Genomic DNA, 14,366 nt, shown 5'->3' on the forward strand with positions numbered 1-14,366 from the left:
GGTTCATCCATCCCTCGATTAAATTCCACTTTGGCACGTTAGAAACTAATGGACTGTATTGACATTTTTGCACAAGCACTTTAATGTATTGCATTGTATTGAAATATTGAAAAATTCATCTCAGCACTGTGTATTTGGTATTTTCTGCGTAATTTGTATACAGTTTATTTCTGGTTTCCGTAGTACCTGGAGGCTGGCAACCGTGGCTACAGAAGGAACCCCTACTGAATATTTGCAGACCAGTGAAATAGAGAACTTCAACATACACACACACACTTTTTCGTTATTTTTTTAAAACCAAAGAAAGGTAGAAGAAAAAAAGATACATCACTCCATCCTTGTTTTATAACAGAATAAAAAGCAGAATCATTATACGTTGAAAAAATGTTTTCGACTGCAATTTTAGTTCTTATCTATTCCATCACCACACATTTCTGGAATTCGCAGTACTTAGAATTCAAAAGACTTGCAATACACTAGAACCACCACACAGCTGAGATTTGTTTTTTTAAAGCAAATTTAAACGAAGAGTGAACTCTTTCCAGCCAATCCCGCCCCTTCCTACGCCGCGCTTCATCGCGGAGGATGCAAACCGCCTTTCTCGGTACACCACCCCTTAAAGGCGCGTCAGTGATACGCCGCTTGTATCCTCAAGCGCGAGAAACCTCACGCATTTATCGGCAAATACCCATGGTGCCACCCACTTTACAAGATAACAGAACTGCATGCTGGGATTAGAAGTTTTCATACCCACGGAGCCACCCACTTTACAAGATAACAGAACTGCATGCTGGGATTAGAAGTTTTCCAAACGAACAAATGGAGGAGGAGAATTCCTCCGCTCCTTACGATAACCGCCCCACTAGCCCCACGCCACGTGCGTCTTGACGTCGCGTGGGGAACTCCGCCCACGGCGTCGAGGAAAACCAATCGGAAGCTACCGGAAGCTACGAAGGAGCGACGTTAACGCGACTGGCGAGCGCCTCCTTGAACTTTGACCTCAGGCCTGAGCGCGAGGCAACAGACAGTGTGGTGCTGGGCTTTCCAGCGTCTCTGTTCGCTTGAGCGAGAGACTGGCCTCCTTTCTTTCCTCGCCGTCCCTTCCCCTCTCTCTCTGCCTTCCCGCGTGAGTGGCAGTCGCAGATGATGGTGCTGATCCCCGCTCGGCGCGCGCGCTAATCTTCCCTTCTCTCTGCTCCACCCCCGCCTCGGGGAAAGGAGCGCGCGGAACCGCTGAGGAAGCGCCGCCGCCGCAGCCAGGCAGAGGCCTCCGCTCCGCCCTTCTTCTTCCCCGCACAGCGTTGGGCGAAGTGGAGCTGTTGAGGCCGTGGGAGACGCGCCCTCCACCGGGACCCTCAACATGGCGAGTGCCTCGTACCACATCTCCAACCTGCTGGAGAAAATGACATCGAGTGACAAGGACTTCAGGTGAGAAGCCTCTCGGGCGGGGAGGGGCAAGAGCTTCTCCTAACTTCTCTCAGTGCGGCCTTCTGGCTGGTCAGGCCGCAGCCGCTTCCCTCTCCCCCTTGGATATCTCTAGTTCCACTCAAGATGCTTTGGGCCTCGTATGAGGCCGCTTTTCTTTGGTCTTGAGAGAGAGAAAGCAGAACAGGGTTTCAGCCCTTCCTTGTTATCTAAAAGTTGGGCTCAAGTCTCCCCCCGCCACATGGCTTCTTAAATTCTCAACTTGTCATATGAGGTGATCTTTCTTTTATTGTAAACAAACTGATGGGTTACTAATATAATGCTGTTGCAGAACCAGTAATTGCTTTAAAATAAATATGCCTGGAAACCAAGATATTTATTTAAATTATTTGTTAGTTGTTTTTCCCCAAAAAAGTCTGACCTGAGGAGGGAAGAGAATATAATTAGAAGTTGATTCCTCTACACAGGTAATAGGGCTTTACTGGAACAAAAATACTTGGGTCTATGGTCTGTGCTGTTGTGTACGATTTGTACTGCGTGTTGCTGTAAACTTACCATGTAATTCTGCTTTGTAATTTTTGCATAATTTAAAAATGCTTTGCTTCAGTTTCTTTTTAGATTTCTGGTAGATTCCAGAGTCCAGATCTTTCTGCACTATTTCCTGGATGTCCTATTCTGTTTATTATATTGACTTACTGTGTGTAATCCACATTGTGTCCCAGTGAGAAAGGTATAACTAAAAATAAAACAAAACCTTTTCCTGTAGTGCTGAGGAAAGTACTGTACTACTGAACTTGCCACATGTCACCTGTGAAGCTTTTGTTGTTCAGTTAGTAAATATGTCATTGATTTTTCTGATCTGCAGTAGTAACATCAGTAACTAAAATTAAAACGTAGGAAATTTATTTAACTTTGGCTGTAGTGAGATTCAGTCAAATTATATGGATATGCACACATTATTAGATCACATGTTTACCTTGCTCTGTATTGTTTGCTGTGATGGATACTCCATGATCTCAGGTCTCTTTCAGATCAGCTACTTATAGGGGTGTCAAACATGTGGCCCAGGGGCCGAATCAGGCCTCCGAGCAACTGGCTGTCATCTGCTTTCTTCTCTCTTGCTACCCTCTGCATTACAGTTTGCTTTTCAAAGCTTGCTCAATCACGCAGGACCTACAGAGCAAAGTTTTCTTCATTGCCTTAGGCTCCCCCCCCCCCTTCTTAGTCCCCTGGGGATAGAAGGACAGAGCCAGAGCTTCCTTTGCCCAGTTCCCTGGATTGCACAGGAGAGATACAAAGAAAGCACTTTTAAGACCAACAAATGCTAATGTTTTGAGCATGTTTTATTTTAAGTTTTTAAAATATTTAATTGTTTGTATCTTTTTAATAAAGATTGATGATCTTGAAGGTCCCTTCCAACTTGATGACTTTAGAATATATAAAATCATTACATAGAATTAATTTGCTTGTAGAAAATTCCATACAATCCCCTTCTAGATTATTAAACATTACAATATTACATGAGTGTATGTATTTGTGCATGTTGCAGTTTATGGGCTGCTTATATGCTATTTTCTACACAAGGCGTTTCCTGTGTAGGAGTCTGTCTTGTTTAATACAGTTCTAAGAGTATCTTCCCCAAATTAGCATTAACTTTTCTTGTGGCTGGTAGGTGGACTTTACAGACAAGGCTGGAGTAGGGAACCACATGATCATTTGACCCAAAACTGGGTTCTGAACTGTAGTTAATTGTATGGAGCAGAGGTCCGTGGCTACAAGGGATAGATGGTACTCTCTATCTGGGACTAGTGGTACTCTATATTCTTAGTGCTAGAGGTGGGCATCAGTGGGAGGGCTTCTAGTGTCCTGACCCCACTGCTGGACGTCCTGATGGCACCTGGTTTTTTGGTATAAATTGAACTGCTTTTTGTTCTGTTTTCTAGTGCAAATGTTTTCAGTGTAGAGGGAGGCAGAAATTTCATTCTGTGACTGTAGAGTGTAATAGCAAAGGTGGTTTTAATTTGAATTCCAGAATCAGGTTTGGCATGGCACTGGTCTTTCCCTCTTTCTGACTTCAGCTCTGAAAGTTTTCCCTGATCCTTTCCTACTCCAATTCAGCTGGTCTCTACCTAGAAGTTATTAACCAATAAAGGTCACTTGCAGTCACAGACACAATACCCAGTCTGATCAAGGGGTGAGAGTAATTATAATCTGGGTCAGTGTGTGTCTTTTGTATTATGGCCCTGTAGAATCAGCTGTTTGAGAGCTTACTGGCAGGTCAGATACAGACAATTCAAACATTTTACTCAGATATGTTTTTTAAAGTGTAACTGATATGGTTTTCACTGTTCTGTCCTGAAGACAGTAGAGGATGGAGACCAACATGGAGCCTGCCTGGCTTACTATGTACTTTGAAAGGGGACTTTCTGGTGCATGGTGGTTAGCAGTGAGGAAGGAGGAGAGATCTTGGGATACGCATTAAAATTTATAAATCAAAATGGGGTTTCTGGATTGGTAGAGTTTGAGAATCACTGCCTGTAATGCTTTAGTTACCATTAGGGAATAAATATGCATGTAAGCAAGCATACTTAAGGTTGGTTAATCCAGATTCATCACTATTTAAAATGTCTCTGAGCAGTGGCCTGCTATCCCACATTTTACTCTGCTTCCTTACCTGGGCCTTTGAAATACAGTTCACGTCTATAGTAAATGTGCTTCTTTAATTATTAAATAGTCTGTTTTGAACCAAAATAGAAAGCAGAAGCATTCACTTAGATGATCAAGTACCATAGTGGTAGAAGAGTGGATAGAAACATGGGAAAAGGAATAATATTTATCTGTCAAGACTGAATTAATTAATGCAAATATGATCTTTTGCTGATGATAGGGGATTGGTTTTGTATTAGTAATTCCATGGTTTTATGGTACTGTAGCAGAGATCATATGCACTAGCTAGCTGCTGTCATTTAAGAAGATAGTATAACACTTTGAACATGAAGGTGCTGTTATAGGTAGGAGTTTTTTCAATCATAAGGTTTTTTTCAGTTTGATCAGTCAAAAATATTGTGTCATCTACCTGTTATGTATTTGAAGTATAAGAATATATAACCTTGGGTTGTGTTCCATAGGTGATGCTGATGGTGGTTCTTTCTACTTTCGGAAAAAAACCTGCTGGTGGTGGAAGCTTCTTGCACTGGAAGAAAGTGCTACTGTTAGCAGAATCATTCTGTGGAATCCTACCGCAAATTAGTTTTGTTTTGTTAATAAATTCAAGCATATAGAAGTATGTGCATAAACTGAAATGTCTTTTTTATATACATAGGTTCATGGCAACAAATGACTTGATGACTGAACTACAAAAGGATTCTATTAAATTGGATGATGATAGTGAAAGGAAAGTTGTGAAGATGATTCTGAAGTTGCTGGAGGATAAGAATGGTGAAGTGCAAAATTTGGCGGTCAAATGGTAGGTATAGCTCTTTGGTGAAGAAGTTTCTCATTCTTGTGTACTGGCTTGATTATTCACTACCACATACACTACCAAAACAAGAATTGATCCAGGTGGGTAGCTGTGTTGGTCTGAAGCAATAGAATAAAGTTAGAGTCTAGTTGCACCTTTAAGACCAATTAAGTTTTATTTAAGGTATGAGTTTTCTTGTGCAAGCACATTTCTTCAGATAAAATGAAATTACCATTCAAACTTACAGAAAGGATTGAAGAGCACATTAGCATATAACATGATGAAGACATTTTGAGACAAAACAGGAACAAGCGAAGTACACTTGTTCCTGTTTTGTCTCACAATGTCTTCATCATATATATTAATTTGCTTTTCAGCCGTGTGCATAAGTTTGAATGGTTTTCTTCTTCAATTTCATTTTATCTGGAGAAGTGTGTTTGCACATGAAAGTTTGTACCTTGAATAAAACTTTGTTGGTCTTAAAGGTGCCACTGGACTCTAAAATAATTGTTTTGCCAGTTCTGATGAGATCAGTCTAATCCAACATTCTGTCTGCAGAAATGGCAAACCTGATGTCCTCAAGATTTCTCCTGTTTGTCCCATCTTCTTGTGATACTATATATAGTAGTGGCTATCACAGTATCCTGTGGAAATCAGTTCTGATAGTTGATTGTTACATGAACACTGGTATCTACCCTGAATCTCTTGCCAATTAGTTTCATTGGATGACCCTGAACTTTGGTGCTGAGAGGGGAAAAATCTCTATTCCACATAGTTTGTAATTTTGTAAGCACCTGCTGTGTCTCCTCTTATTAAATTCCAACAGATAGGATAGGGTAAAGATCTGTGTTCCTTCTTTGAAGGATGGGAGTGCAATAGAAGTTCATCAGTTTTTGCTGTTGGAAAGCTACTTGTAATTACTTTGGACCTTGTATATAATCATGCCATTCCGGCAGAATTCAGCTGAATATTTTAGTTAGGTGATGAGGTCAGCAGTTTAATTAAATACATGATTTTTTAAAATATTGGTTAATTTTTGTGATGATTCAGACAGCTTAAAATTATCTGTTACCTACTCAGATGGCAAATTCTACATCTTTGTGAAAATTCTGAATAAATTTGGTCGCTGAATGAGAATATGAACATTTCATGAAATAACAAAAATGTTATACAAATGATACAGCAGAATTTTCACTTTGCATTGGAAGTAGTAATTTCTGTGTTTAGTAAGTGTGACACAAGCTCACTATTTTGAAATGGATGTACTTATATCTCAGGGAACACAGTTATGTGACAGCCACATTTTTGAATAGCAAGTCCAAGAAAATTTAACTTAGTGGATCTTTATCTTTTCTGTAGGCTGTGTCTGTAATATTTAATTTAGTTTTTGAAAAGAATTACATTTGTAAAGAAACTTTTGAGCTTTAAATATAACTTTGTTTACAGAAAGGTTGGTTGATTTCCTGCTTAAACTGTAGCTGTGCCAGAGGTGACAATGAGAAAATGTGGGTTTTAGCTCATAAAAGGCAGGATACTTATGTTGACTCAGCATAATTATTGTCAGAATGAGACTAGTCTAACTTTTGCATGATGGCTGGGAATGGCCTCAAGGTTTCTTTTTATGTAAGTTCACATTGTTTAATTGACATCAAGCATGTCTTCCCACTGATTTTATCGTATTCCCAATGCAGGCATTTTGTTCATTTTGATATTTCTACCCTAACCTATTTGAAAGGTGGTCATGAAAATTTCTGTAGAATAAACTAAATATGACTGTTTGGTTGCATACTTGTGGCAAAAACTTCTAGACTTGTCAGGCATAATGTTTTTATTGTATTTTATCCTATTCTGTACTCCACCGTGAGTCCTACGGGGAATGGACGGAATAGAAATATACTTAAATATATAAATATTAACAAATGCTTGTTTTCTTTGTTAGGACTGGTTGAAATCGAACATTATCCCCAAATTTTTGCTTAATTTCTTGAGATAATAGTTGCCATATTGTTTTTTTATATTACCGTGTAGCTTTAACCATAGCTATTTGTGCAGTCTGTTTCATGTGATTTGAACATTGTAATCTGCAATAAATTGTGAGGTAAATGCTTCTTTCGAGTGATGCTCTGACTACAGAGTTTGTTTCCTTGAATAGTTGAGACTGTTGTTAGGAGCCTGTTGCTACTATCTTATTAGGATTATTGTGTTTGCAGACTCTTAATTTTTTATCTAAAATACAGGTAATTGCAAGAGCAGTGTAATCTAGTTCTAAGAATTTCCCGCACTAATCATATTGTATCTTTCAGAAGTATTAGCTGGGCTGATGGTGGAGCTGCCAGTTTCACCAGCAGCTGTCCCCATTGTTGGAAGTGTCAGATGCTCACGTAATTGATATTGAGGACAGTGGTATTGTACCTAACAACTTTGATCAGAAACTCTGTTCTCAGTTTTTCATGTCCAGTTCCTTTCAGAACATCGGAATTAATAGTAATTTCTGCAGAAGAATTTCCGCCTTATCTTCCTGGCTGAAACCCTCAGTTAAAATTTTGTGCTCAATTCAGCTTGATTCATTCAAAAACAGTGAATGACACTACATTTGTAGAGCACTGATACAAAGAAGCCTTTTAATTTTTATAAACTCACCTGTTCACTCAAGTTATCCTTAGAAGCCCTGCTTCAGTTGCTTCCACCATCTGAAGCCAGGCAGGTGGCAAGCAGAGGGCTCTCTCTGTTGTGGCACTAAAACTTTGGAACTCCTTCCCCAGGGAGATTGGTATGTCTCCCTTCTTTCTTCTTTTTAGCACTCTTTCTAGTGTTGCTTGTTTATGTGTTTTTAATTGAATTTTATATTTTCAGTTGTATTTTAATTGTTTGCTTATTTTATGTTTGTTGCCTTGTGAATCCTGATTTGGTGGAAAGGCAGATAAAAATGTTCTAAATCAATGTCTTGTATTTTATTTACTTGAGGAATGTGAACAGGTAAAACTTTCATCTATTGAGACTAGCAGAAGGAATCAGGCAGAAGGCATCCATGGCATCAGGCAGAAATATTTTCAGAACTTTTTACTTCGGATCTTTTAAACAAACTTCCTGGAAATTGAAGTTTATGCTATACCACTGAGCTGTAGCAGCTGTAGTTTTGGTAGAGCATGGGATACATTGGGATGTGTGAATTTTACCTTAGTTATATGGCAAATTATAGTGTACTTACTTTGACTTAAAGAGAAGATTCTTGCCTGAGTACCAAGGCCTAGTATGCCGTTTTGTGGGCTTTTCCAAGAACCAATATTAAAAGAAAACTTTGGAAAACAATCTGCAAACTAAATCTGAAGAATTATTTTTCTTCCTTCAAGGAGATGTCCTTAAGGAAATCATATATAGCAGAGAAGCCGTAGAAATATTGAGCATTTTGGAGGATTTCTTGTTTTACTACTTTACAGATCAAACGTATGTTGTATGGGCTGGAAGGCAATCTCTGTTCTAAAGCATGCATTATGCTAGTTGCCAAAGATGCTTATTCACGAGCTGTAAAATCAGTCCTAGTATTTTATCTGAGCAATAGTTGAAACAGCTGTGAAATGCAAGATCTGTGTCAGTTTTTGGCTACTAAGAAAAACATCTGATATGGGCACTAAATATATAAATTGAAATGATACAGGATGGAGGAAAATATGTCACAAGTGACCTTTTGTATGTTGCAGCCTAAATTACATTTACAGTAGTTAAACATAATTTCTTAATTGTTCCAAATACAGTATACTTAGTTAAAGAAACAGATTTTTTTTCTTATTGAGCATTATTCTGTTCTGCAAGTCATGTAGATTTGACTGTTCTAATTACTTGTATATTAAATTGTATTTGATTCTTGCTTACATTTTTAAAACCTGTGACAAAGAAAGATGGTAAATGTTCATATATAGATAGATATGAAATGTTCAGTTTTGCCCAGTTAATATGCAGAAATTAATTAACTGATACAGTCTAATGTAGAGTTAATTTAAATGGCTCTAACTTGGTGTTTCTGACCTGGATAGCCCAGGCTAGCCTGATCTTGTCAGAAGCTGAGAAGGGTTGACTATGTCTAGTATTTGGATGGAAAAGCTCCAAGGAATAGGATCCTAATAAGGAGGCAGGTAGTGGCAAACTGTTTCTTGATGTCTCTTGCCACAAGCTCCCTACAGCTGTGACTTGATGGCAACCCCCCCCCCCCCAAACAAAAAACCCCAAAACCCTGGCTGTTGCATTATAGCCTTAATTTTACGTGTAAGTGAATAGGTTGAAGAAGTGTGTTTAAAGAAGTGTACAATTTAAAAATGCAATGGAATCAGATTTAAAGTTCCACTGAATATTGTTTGGGTTTGTTTTTATTGTTTTTATTTGGGGCGGGGAGGGATGGTGGTTCAGTGGTAGAGCATCTGCTTGGGAAGCAGAAGGGCCCAGGTTCAATCCCCAGCATCTCCAACTAAAAAGGGTCCAGGCAAATAGGTGTGAAAAACCTCAGCTTGAGACCCTGGAGAGCCACTGCCAGTCTGAGTAGACAATATTGACTTTGATGGACCGAGAGTCTGTTTCAGTATTAGGCAGTTTCATATGTTCATATGTTCATTATTACAGCCTTGGGCCCTTGGTGAGTAAAGTGAAAGAATACCAAGTGGAAACAATTGTGGATACCCTCTGTACTAACATGCTTTCTGATAAAGAGCAGCTACGTGATATTTCAAGCATTGGCCTTAAAACAGTCATTGGAGAACTTCCTCCTGCTTCCAGTGGTAATTCTTTTGCTTCTCTTTATTCTTTGTTTCAGTTTCATTTTGGTTGATGATCTCACGTTTAGATAAACTTTTAAGTAACACAGATATTTACTTTAATTGGAGACATTTTCCTGCTACTTCAAAATCAATTACTGATGTGGAGTGGGCGTGTTAATTATTGTTGTGCCATTATTGTACATGTCTAGCTGGGGTATTTGGAGAAAGAAGAAAAAAAGAATTCAAAAATTAAAGCCTTGGATTTATTGTTGCTTAGTCTATGGCTGAGACTTCTTCTATAGCAAACTTTTATACAAACACAGTAATCCGTTTACTATGTGGTCCTGATGCTCTTTCTGGGAGATTCAGCTGAACTGCATGGTCTGAGGTCTGTCTCAATTCCTTTTAAAGAATATAAATGTTATTATCTGGTCATCGCTTAGATTTTAATTGTTGTGTCTCACTGCAAAGTTAACTGCCTAAAGAGTGGGAAAGTTTGGCCTAGATGCCACAGTGCCAAAAACTCTGACGTACTCAGAACTTATCTGGTGTTTGTGATATTGTGTGACATTATTATATTGTACAGTGTAGCCCAGGATTTCTTGTTAAAGAGTGTTCTAATGTAATGTAAAGTGCACCCTGATCATTTTTTTGCTGGAACCTTGGGCTATCTACATTGTGCGATTAAGATTTTTGCTTGTACTGTTTAACGTTTTCAAGTTTTATGATCTGAGTGACTTACAGCAGTTGAATGGGCTTGTGGTGTCTTGGGCCATCAGCACTGTAACTCACTGAGTCACTTTCAGATATATAACTGACAGGTTGGATAAATCTGATCAGTTAAATATCCAGTGCCCTCTTTTGTCTGCCATAGTGCTCCTATTTTCTTGCCCATACTTAGTGTTGGTTTAGCTGTCCATAAAGACATAGGTTTTAGTTGCAATTAATTCACAGTTAAAAGTTGTTCATTTAGTTAATATAGTTCTCTCCTGCTTTATCTTAAGTACAAGGCAACTAACAGTTAAGCAACAATGATTTTAATGCAACTATATAATGCCATTTAATAGGAATATGAATAGCAGATCATTAAAATTTGGACATCAGTTGGATTGACAATAGTTAAAACAGTGAAAGTAATTATGATATTTAATTCAAGCTGAAAATTGGAAAAATCGATTGATTCAAGATTGTTTATAGTACAGCAGAATTACGCATAGGAAGTATACAGCAATATAAACTATGTAACCAAGTTGATCCAATGGGTATGCAGACTGATTGGGCAGTCCCCCTAAATACCAATATCTAGATTTCCAATCCACCCAGTTGCTGCTGGGAAGAGTTCAGAGAGCTCCATCACATCTCCCTGGAAAGCAGGAAGCAGTTAATTCAAGACTCTCCTTTTAATTGACCTTGATTGTCCTTCTTGCTGCTTTAATATATTTTCTAAGTAACCTTGAGGGAGAAAATAGCCTATAAGGGGATAAGGAGTAGACACAGGGACTCATGTAGATTTGTTGAATTGCAGTGTCTTTGTTTTGATCTTGTTTTCAGAATTCTATGCATGATTGATTTCAAGTTTCAAATAATCAAAATAATTTGAATGACTTGTTGCGTAAGTAGTTTTTCACAATATAAACCATACTTGTTTTGGCAAGCTGCATATTAGAAATCTTCATCAAGTAGATACTGATAGAATATTAAAGTTTTGATAACATCATGTGTGTGACCTGATAAATATGTTATGATTTTGTTGTATATCCAGGTTCTGCTTTAGCAGCTAATGTTTGTAAGAAAATAACTGGGCGCCTTACCAGTGCTATCGCCAAGCAGGAAGATGTGTCTGTTCAGCTGGAGGCTTTGGACATAATGGCTGATATGTTAAGCAGGTAAATATATATGTAAGATGATGGTTAATGATTGTTGACTAAATTATTAAGTTTTGTAAGTAATTTATATGTAGTTAAAATGTGTGGAAATCCTTTACTGAAGAATATACTGAAGAAACTAGAAGAAAATAAATTAATGTAATTTAAAAAAAAAAACTACTGTGAAAATAGCTAGATTGTACAATGTGGTTTATTTACTTTTTTTCAAAATCTATTTTAAGGCAAGGAGGACTCCTCGTTAACTTCCACCCCTCCATTCTGACCTGTCTGCTTCCTCAGCTGACAAGTCCAAGACTTGCTGTGAGAAAAAGAACCATCATTGCTCTTGGTCATCTTGTTATGAGTTGTGGCAATATAGTGTTTGTTGATCTCATTGAGCATCTGTTGACAGAGCTTTCTAAAAATGATTCCATGTCAACAACCAGGACGTATATACAATGTATTGCTGCTATCAGTAGGCAAGCAGGTCATAGAATAGGTAAACAAATTTTTATTTAAACTTTTTCTGTTTTATGTTAATGGTTGCTATGAGTTTCATATCAATAATGGCTTCCGTTTTCTGCTGTCAGGTGAATACCTTGAGAAAATCATTCCTTTGGTAGTAAAATTTTGTAATGTAGATGATGATGAACTACGTGAATACTGCATTCAAGCATTTGAATCTTTTGTTAGGAGGTAAGGCTGTCAGACTTATCATACGTGTACTTCACTTTCCCTAATTACGGTAGTTATTCATCAATTATTTGAATCTCTTTGGTTATATTAAAATACTTTATTTTCTTGTTGGCTTATGTGGAGTTTTCAGTATTTAATATTTTCTAACGAATGCAGACAGATTTGTAAAGCACATGTTTTTTTCCTGTATCTTCTTCCCCCAGTAGTTCCTTTCTACCACTAAAAAAAGGATTCCTGGAGTTCTTATATACATGCATGTAGGTTAGGAGGCTGCAGCATAAAGGAGGAAAAAAGGCATGTAGGTTAGGAGGATGCAGCATAAAGGAGGAAGGGAGCAGTTACCCCCCTACTTCTGTTGTAAACTCAGTTATGGAAGAATGTGAAAGGGTGATGTTCTCCCTCCTTCTCATTTGTTTATTTATTAGATTTATATCCCACCTTCCCACAAGTGGGATCACAGCCCCTGGATCCTGTGACTTCAGGAGAGTTTTCAAGGACTGGCCAGGGGAGGGGAACGTGGGGTTAGCACTGTCTGTCTTGGTTTTTCTCATGAACTCAGTTAAATCATGAATTTAACAGTTTGTCTTTGACAGTTACATAATTAGCATTATGCTTATTATGCAGATGTCCCAAAGAAGTTTATCCTCATGTAACTACCATTATAAACATTTGTCTTAAGTACCTTACGTATGATCCCAACTATAATTATGATGATGAAGATGAAGATGAGAATGCTATGGATGCTGATGGTGGAGATGATGATGATCAAGGTAACTCATTCATAGACTGGACTACTAAAATACCTGAACGTAAGGCAGAAAAGTTAAAATGTCTGTATAATAGAATAGTATTAGATAGAACAAGATTTAGTATTTGTTCAAGGAGGCCTGTTAAATTCCAATGGGTGATGAGTAGACTGCAGGATGTAAACGTGAGTATATATAATGCAATATCTTTCTAATTTCTTTTCCAAGGGAGTGATGACGAATACAGTGATGATGATGACATGAGCTGGAAAGTAAGGCGTGCTGCTGCTAAATGCTTGGATGCTGTAGTCAGTACACGGCATGAAATGCTACCAGAGTTCTACAAGACTGTGTCTCCTGCTTTAATTGCTAGATTTAAAGAGCGAGAGGAGAATGTAAAAGCTGACGTGTTCCATGCATATCTTTCTCTTTTAAAACAAACTCGGCCTGTGCAGAGCTGGCTGTGTGATCCTGATGCGATGGAACAAGGAGAGACGCCTTTGACAATGCTTCAGAGTCAGGTTAGTGAATTAAATGTCAATATTTTGGAGCATGGAAGGCCCCATTGTTCATTCTGCTCTACTACATTATGAAAAACAATGCAACAATTACTTTTATCCTACTTTCTGAAAGTGGTGAATGAATTGTTGTTTCCGATTACAGTGAAGTGTTTGTAAGCAGACACTGATTGAACTGTCTTCTGTTAGACAAGCTTCACAAGGTTTGCTCTTTTGCTCAAGGAGACGTTTTAGTGCAGTGCTGAAAACTTCTGTTGATTTATAAACCTGTAAAATGTCTTTAGAAATATTTGCCGTTTCTGACAGCTGCTGAACTCTTGCAAGAGATGTTCTCTCTGCAGCTTAATACAGAATCCAAAGGTAGTTGACTAATTATGTCTAAGTATATGAGGTTTCCATATATATGGAACAGCAGTCCATAATTCGTAGGCAAAGACTATCCTAACTGTTCAAAAATGTAACAAGTATATAATAATTACAGGTTCCCAACATTGTTAAAGCCTTGCACAAACAGATGAAGGAAAAAAGTGTGAAAACACGTCAGTGTTGTTTTAACATGTTGACTGAGTTGGTCAATGTGCTTCCTGGGGCCCTCACACAACACATTCCTGTGCTTGTCCCAGGTAGGGGGAAAAACTTTGCAATTCTTAGTTTTAATATCTGCTTCTAGTTTGATGCATTACTTTGCACATTTTAGACTTATAGTTCTTATATACCAATGCATTCTATTCATTAATCTGTATACATGTGTATTTGCTGTCCTTTGGAATGTCTGATTGGATCCATTCTCTCTGCTTATGTATGCCTATAGGAAAACTTAATGAAAAAATTATGTTCTTAATTGGTCCCTTGTAGTGATGACACAGTTTAGACTGAGGAACTGCTCTCAATACTGGCTAGTTATAAATATA

The 14,366-nt window shown here is 38.1% G+C and overlaps 1 protein-coding gene across 1 annotated transcript in view; it reads left to right on the forward strand.

Annotated features, from left to right (window-relative positions):
- The first annotated feature begins 991 nt into the window (after positions 1 to 991).
- CAND1 (cullin associated and neddylation dissociated 1) overlaps positions 992 to 14,366 on the forward strand; it is a 30,996-nt gene continuing 17,621 nt past the window's right edge. Inside the window, exons 1-9 of the mRNA XM_060245014.1 lie at positions 992 to 1,428; positions 4,748 to 4,891; positions 9,497 to 9,651; positions 11,393 to 11,516; positions 11,738 to 11,994; positions 12,086 to 12,191; positions 12,816 to 12,961; positions 13,166 to 13,458; positions 13,937 to 14,078. Coding sequence (XP_060100997.1) covers positions 1,361 to 1,428; positions 4,748 to 4,891; positions 9,497 to 9,651; positions 11,393 to 11,516; positions 11,738 to 11,994; positions 12,086 to 12,191; positions 12,816 to 12,961; positions 13,166 to 13,458; positions 13,937 to 14,078 — 1,435 coding nt within the window. The 5' untranslated portion in view covers positions 992 to 1,360. The remainder of the gene's footprint in view (positions 1,429 to 4,747; positions 4,892 to 9,496; positions 9,652 to 11,392; positions 11,517 to 11,737; positions 11,995 to 12,085; positions 12,192 to 12,815; positions 12,962 to 13,165; positions 13,459 to 13,936; positions 14,079 to 14,366) is intronic.

This window comes from Heteronotia binoei, chromosome 8 (assembly GCF_032191835.1).
Source record: "Heteronotia binoei isolate CCM8104 ecotype False Entrance Well chromosome 8, APGP_CSIRO_Hbin_v1, whole genome shotgun sequence".
Taxonomy (NCBI): domain Eukaryota; kingdom Metazoa; phylum Chordata; class Lepidosauria; order Squamata; family Gekkonidae; genus Heteronotia; species Heteronotia binoei.